Source organism: Aulostomus chinensis, chromosome 3 (assembly GCF_037954235.1).
Source record: "Aulostomus chinensis isolate RoL2024-O1b breed Wild chromosome 3, RoL_Achi_v1.0, whole genome shotgun sequence".
Classification (NCBI taxonomy): Eukaryota; Metazoa; Chordata; class Actinopteri; order Syngnathiformes; family Aulostomidae; genus Aulostomus; species Aulostomus chinensis.
The window spans coordinates 32344377-32351005 of record NC_141322.1 but is presented as its reverse complement, the minus strand read 5'-3'; the positions used below and the strand labels follow the sequence as shown (position 1 = coordinate 32351005).

The following is a 6629-nucleotide window of genomic DNA, read 5'->3' as shown; positions in this document are numbered from 1 at the left end:
TTAACCACAACCAATAATTAAACATCGACTGGTTTGGAATCATGCACCCATGTCACCTGATCAAATGTCAGCTTCTTTCCATCACAGGAACCAGCTGGACCAGCACTGCTGCCTCCTGCTGGTCAAACACCGCTCCTGCACAACAGAGACCAACTTCAGCAACACAGGACTTTGTCAAGTCCAATAGAGAAGCTTGTTGTTTAATGCAACTAAATATTTGTCTTTTTCCAGATGTTAAATCTACATGAGCTAAACTGTTCAAATGAGAACGTGACCATTATAGGCTCAGAGGAAGGAGGCGGGGTTATGGGCATCCTTACAGGTCGTTTTCTATTCTGATTGGAGTCTCATGCGTTGTTTCATGCCAGAGGCTTTTATTTACACAAATCAATCGACAGACAGTTTCAGAGGTTCAACGGGTGCTTGATCTCGTTACCCAGCAGCCTCCAGCATAGCACGTTAGCCTGGAAGTGCCCCTGCAGGTTAACACGCTCGGACCCCATCAGCAGGTCGCTGGGCACCTTGAGCCCTTAAACCTCCCCAGAGTGCAGCCTCTGTCCCTCCTGGACATTGTGGCGGAAGGGGAGGAGCTCCAGCCTGCAGGAGACAAACTCATGAGTCTGCCAGACGTTTCTGTGTCTTTATTAGGGAAATGAACTGTAGTCAGGTGACCTAAAGGTCACAGAACCACAAACAATCACTCATGAGTCTGCCAACAGGTCTGCTGCAAGACCCTGAACCAGACAGCGCCACCTGGTGACTGAAAGCACATTAATCGTCATCAAAGGTGGAAGAAACACCAGCAATGAATGATGGTTAAATCCAGTCTGTTAAAGGGACAAGTCACCGTGTCCAGTCGGTGGGGATGCTTGCTGGTTTCCTGTTGATGGCGGTGGCCGCAGCACCTTGATCAGCTTTGCGTCTCCTGCCCCAGGAAACCACGACTCAGTAACCTGCAGTCCAACTTATTCTTGTGTGTACAATCAACGGCGTAGCTGCGGAGCCCAAATGTAGCGGCACACAGTGGCGGAGGTCTCCATTGCTGCCGTGTCTGGTCTCCTGTGGATGGGGCGGCGCCCGGCCTTCCGCTCAACATGAATTCACACAAACTCGCTAACAACATGGTGTTTGTGCCATCACACCGAGGCAACACCAGCACAGACCAGAACAGGCCGCAGTGACCACAAACCTGCACCATTAATGTGCGTTACATGCTGGATTTGACCGTCATGAGACGGCACCTTGTGATTGGTCCATATGTCTGTATGGCCTACGATGGGCTCCTGTGTTCATAGACGGTTTTTGGATGGCGGCTAATCAGGGATCAGGGAGAACGCCAAGCAAGCCATCTTGGTCGATGCTGCCAACAGAGGAACTGGCAACACTGACCGAATCTGTCCTCCACCCACAGTCCCTCCGGTAACCTCGTCCCTCCTCATCTGGCGTGTTTCAGGTATACATCATCTCGGCCATGTGTGACATCTTCTTGGGGATGTAAAGGTAGTACTCCATGTAACCAGATAGGTCCTCTATTGTGATGTCATCCACGTAGGCTCGTGCCTGCTCCGAACAGGAGCGCGGCGAGCCTGATGCCAACACTGGCGTTGTGGTGGCAGTAGTGTTGGGAGTTCTGGGGGCGTCTCCACAGCTTGGCAGGCTACGCTCACATTCAGAGATGACATGGCGGAGTCCCGTAAAGGAGTAAACCTCTACACTGTTCCACCGCTGATGGTGAGACTGGCACCCACATTCAGGACCCTGTGTGCTCCCGTCCTGGCAGCTCCTCGGAGCACAGGTGCAGGGAACCAGGGGACCTTCAGCGGCTCCACTGCTGTGCCGCTGTGATAAAGCTCGGAAGTCGTCTGCAGCGCCGTCACTCTTCTCCGGATGTCCCTCCTTGCTTGACCAGATATCTACAGAGCCTCCAGCATCCTGCTGGGATGATGTCACGGCACGAGACACAAGGACAGGTGTCTCCTGTGAGCATGATGAGGAAACCGCAGCTCTGCTAAACGTCTCGTGCCCATCGGATGACCCAAACACTGCAGGGGAGATGTGGGCAAGGCTGCCGGAAGAACAGAGCCCTTTCTGGGCTGTGACTTGAAGTGAAGCGCCAGGTCTTCCATCTGCCGTGGGATGAGACTCTGCAGGTTCGGGCACAGCCAGACGCTGATGCTTCAGGCAGACACTAGGGGGCGACAGAGTGGTGACGCTGCAATAGGTGAACTTGGGTGGGTGGAGGATGGGGGACTTGGACCTCCGCCGCCGTTGAGTTCTGGATGCTCCTCTGGAGGTTTTCCTTGTGCAGCTGAGGATAGAAGAACAATGTTCAGCAAGCGGGATCAACAGAGGGACGCCTCGACCCAGACTCAGCCTCAGCTAAATGTCCATTGCCATCACTCGCCGTGTCTGGAGCTCAAGCAGCTCAGTGGTCAGTCACAGCTGACGCTTCACCTCACCACCTGCTTCGATTCTTCTGGACATTTGTACAACAGTCGAACAATGACAGCTTGCTGATCGTAAAAACTCTGTTCATCCAGGCCTTTAGCGCCTCATCTCCATGTTGATGGTCAGATGATCTATTAATTGTCAAGTATAATTATTGTCATACAGTTAAATTATTGCTTATTGCATGTTTGAAAGGTAGGTGTGTGTGTGTGTGAGTGTGTGTGTGTGTGTGTGTAGAGAGTGGAGGCCACTGGGGTCTTTGTTGTTGTGATGAAGTTTCATAGAAGTTCTTGAACCCAAATGAAGGCTGTAGCGACTGAACCAACATTCTTGGGTCGAGCCATCAGAACAGCGTCTGTCTCAACTCACCCGTGCCAGTTGTCCTTCTGGCAGCTGAGTTTGGGCTTCACTCCACCGGGATCCAGACAAGCCCGGGACGCTACTCTGGGCGCCATGTCAGAAACACTCGCCACTCCAGGAACGCTGCATGGAAGACAAAGATTTTCAACAAGAACTTATTCCAAACTAAGTGAGGTCAAAGCTCTTCATCAATGATGGAATGATGCTCACACACAATAAGCTCCCCCACGTGATGTTGTTAGCAGCTAGCCATTAGCTTGTTTCACCTTGTCACAGAAAATTCTGCTCCTGTTACATTTAAAAGTGGTTCTCAAACTGTGGGGCGTGGCCCTCAGGGGGGCATGGGTAAACTGTAAGGGGACACGGACGGTTGCAGGTTCCAAAATTAAGACAACATGTTAATCTTGGACAACAATCCACCAAGTAGCAGGTAAAAACAGAACCAAAACAATGATGTCATCAGTAACTGATGACTGCTCCAGTCAACTGATGGGACCGCGGAGCTCTGGGTGTTCCAGGCTCGGCATCCTGACCCTCCCCCTGCACATAAACATACCTGCAGGAGACATCCCTCATCTCCACCTGAGAGACGCAGTCAGCACACGCCTCCTCAAAAGTTTAACATGAATTGAAGTCCTCTCCTGCCCGTGAAGGCTACTTCTCCATCAATGGTGTCACAGTGGGCGGGAACATAAACTAACACACACACACGGGTGGATGCTCAGTCTACATGTCAGTTTGGACATGTCACCAAGACCTGGTTCCCAACAGTCTGACCCTTCAGAACCAGTCAGTGCTCAGCAGTCGTAACGGACGTAAAATGTTTGCCGAAGATTTTATCATGTGGATTGTTGGCACTAAGGTCGAGCCAGGAGTGTGCGGCACGTGGTGCTGGGAAACAGAGGTGGGGTCGTTTCACAACGGGACCTGTGTTTGATCAGCGTTACCTCTCAGCTTCCCCATCAACAGCGATTGCTGGGGCGCGGTGACAGCGGCGGCTAATTACCTCTCAGCATCGACTCTCAGCTTCTTGAAGGCCGTCTGCAGTGTTTCCTCCTCGCGGTCCGTCCCTCCGGCCTCCATGGTGGGAGGAGGCGTCCCTGACCAGCCACCCAGCTGAAACAGTCACAAGATCAATGCATGCTTGTCATCTAGCTGATGGTCCTGGAGGGCCCGAAGGGGTCTTGGACAAGTTCAAGCACTTTCAAGGCGCATTTCCCAGCTTTTCTGGCACCTCAACTGCATTCAAACTGTTACTTTCACTTTATCACGCTAGATTATTCACTGGATTAACACATTTATGTTTAGAAGTAGGATTTCACATGACCCCTGTAGAGGGGGAGCCAGGCGTTTGGGGGCGGAGCCACGGGCTGTGAGACCTGAGCAATCGCCACCTTTTCCTCAGCACCACCATCATCTCTACACTGATCATTTAAATTAAAGTTTTTCATCTCATCATCATCATCGTCGTCGTCGTACCGCTAAGACCCTGGACCTCCGGGCGCCAAGGCACTGTGATATCAGACAGATTGTGAGTGATTCCTCATAGACAACTGTGACATCACAAACCAGTCTGACAGAGCCAACAGGGGCAGGGACCTACATGCCACAGCTAACCTCAACCACATGTACAGTCACAGACACGTCAAGATGGCGTCCTTGTGAACTGGCCCCTAAGATGAAATGAGCGTTGACTCTGTGACATCAGCAGGTACCGTGTCCTGCATCATCACAAGCACCTGCCCTCCATCTCATGGGTGTGAAGATGCTGATGACCATGCGCCTCTCGATCTAGAGGTCTGTATGGTTGTCATAGTGATAACAATCCATGAGTGTCTCTCATGGTGGCGCGCCACCAACATGTTTTGATTCTGTAAGTCATTTTGGCATCGCCGCCTGAAACCTAGCATGAAAATGAAAATTAATGCTGGCGAGGAGACCGTGATTGGCTGATGACTGTATATTCCGATGTGATTGCTATTTGATGGGCGGGGCAACGCAGTAACTTGAGTAACGGTCAAACCCGTTGATGGCGTCACAAGTCATCAAAGCTGCCGCCGAACACGCCTCACAGCTCAGTGACATCATCTCATTGTGGACAGCTGGAGGGCTGCGAGAACCTCAGGGGCCCGCCGACCGCACCTAGGGAACCCTGAAGTGACTACAACGTTCTCAGACACATTGATTAACATCTAGTTCGTTTTCGTCCTCGACCGGAAAACAACCGAGGACAGAAAAACATCAGCTTCCGCCTGAGAAACTGAACTTAGTGACTGTTATATGAGGACTCGCCTTGTCCCTGAGCAGCTGACGTTCCCTCCGTCACTCCCACCCTGCCAGCTAAGTGCTGCTAGCTAAGTGCTGCTAGCTAAGTGCTGCTAGCTAAGTGCTGATAGTCCTGCTAGGCGGTGGTAACCATCCAGTACTCACGGTTCAGGAGCTCCGGCCGCCCCGAGGAGAGAGAATCAGGAGCATAAAGGGTGTTGGACCCTGGAGGCCCTAGGATGGTCCCCAGTTAGCTGGCTAGCCGTTAGCCGTCGCTAGCTTCAGATGCTAACGGTCGCTTGGCGTGAGCTGTTCCGCGAAAACGCCGTTATCCGTACGGTGCAGGAAGCGATCCGCCCACCCGGGAAACTCAGAATCGTAAAAACGCGAATGTCGAAGGACGGTCGGACGTTCTCGACCTTTCTGTCTCTCCGTCTTGTTTACAGTCCAACAGACGCAGTGACTCTGCAAGAACGCTGATGACGTAGCAGCCTCAAAAACGTGTCGTGACGTCACTCTCGGCGCGGATCGCCATTGTATGTACATGGATGTACATTGTAAAATATGCACGTCGACATTCACAAGTCGAGGGGATTTCTTCTGCTGACCCGAAAGCTGCTGGGACGAGAACGCGTAGCCGGAGCGGTGTGACGTCACTCTTATATAAGCTCGCACGCCCGGGGGCGCTGCTGCGTCTCAGCGGAGCCCGAAGGATCAGGGTGAGAACTCAGCGACCGTTTTACCGAATACAGTCGAGAGGTTTCCGCGTGTAGCGGTGGCAGCTGAAGCCCGGAGCGGCGTCCTGCAGGTGACGACCCCCGCCACTAGGCGGCAGCACTGCTCTGTAACCGGATCAGTTTCCCGACGTCCCTGTGGGCTATTGGACGTCACGTGATTTAATGTAGTTTATTGACTTAAGAGAATAAATGCTGCCATTGAGTTTTATATTTACATTGTTTCCATGTTTTACTCAAAGAACCTAAACAAGCCCTGTGACCGCTAACACTGGAACTGGGACCAAGTGCCATCAACTCAGAGCAGGTTGTTCTTCTGCCCTTCAGTTTTTCCTACAGGTGGAGCTGCAACGATGACATCAGTTCAACCGTGAACTGAAGAATTTAAATCCACGTGTTAGAACCTCAGATGTGTTACTGCTGACTCAGACAGTAAAAGTTGCTCATGTGTGAGTCAGAACTGCCTCTCCTCCACCATCCATCTCATTTGGATCAGTTCCATGTGCTCCTAAATCAGATCCAGGTGACCCCAGTCTGACTCGACAAATCTGAATTCTTACAACTGCTCCATCACGTGAGATCTACAGCTGTCACAGTCACAGCTGCATCACAGTGGTGACGATGATTCAAAGTTCTCACAGAGTGCTTTGGTCCTCGATGGATCTCTGCTACCAGTTCTAGTCAACACAGTCAGCAGCGTTCTGGACCAGCTGGAGAGTCTTTAGGGACTTATTAGTCCAGCCTGGTAGGAGGGAGGTGCAGTAATCCAGCCTGGAAGTGACAAAAGCAGGGACTAGTTTTTCTGCATCTTCTTGAGCCAGG

The 6629-nt window shown here is 51.8% G+C and overlaps 1 protein-coding gene across 2 annotated transcripts; it reads right to left on the bottom strand.

Moving 5' to 3' along the window:
- Nucleotides 1-626: 626 nt before the first annotated feature.
- On the bottom strand, nt 627-5791 carry oser1 (oxidative stress responsive serine-rich 1). 2 transcript variants are annotated; one of them, XM_086200466.1, is made up of 4 exons: nt 5239-5791; nt 3815-3924; nt 2818-2931; nt 627-2308 (listed from the first exon to the last, which is right to left on the bottom strand). In XM_086200466.1, the coding sequence occupies exons 2-4, from the start codon at nt 3889-3891 to the stop codon at nt 1450-1452; spliced, it is 1050 nt and encodes a 349-aa protein (XP_086056592.1). In that variant the 5' UTR covers nt 3892-3924; nt 5239-5791; the 3' UTR covers nt 627-1449. The 2 variants fall into 2 exon arrangements, with proteins under 2 accessions (XP_086056592.1, XP_086056593.1); XM_086200467.1 differs by lacking the exons at nt 3815-3924; nt 5239-5791 and adding an exon at nt 3365-3808.
- Between the last annotated feature and the right edge of the window lie 838 nt (nt 5792-6629).

Bases quoted from the DNA above. Each gene is read 5' to 3' on its own strand.
- oser1 (XM_086200466.1), bottom strand. From the start codon at position 3,891: ATGGAGGCCGGAGGGACGGACCGCGAGGAGGAAACACTGCAGACGGCC. The intron at 2,932-3,814 runs GTAATTAGCCGC...TCTTCCATGCAG, and splicing joins CTGAGAGTCGATGCTGAGAG to CGTTCCTGGAGTGGCGAGTG. The intron at 2,309-2,817 runs GTGAGTTGAGAC...TTCTATCCTCAG, and splicing joins CAGAAGGACAACTGGCACGG to CTGCACAAGGAAAACCTCCA.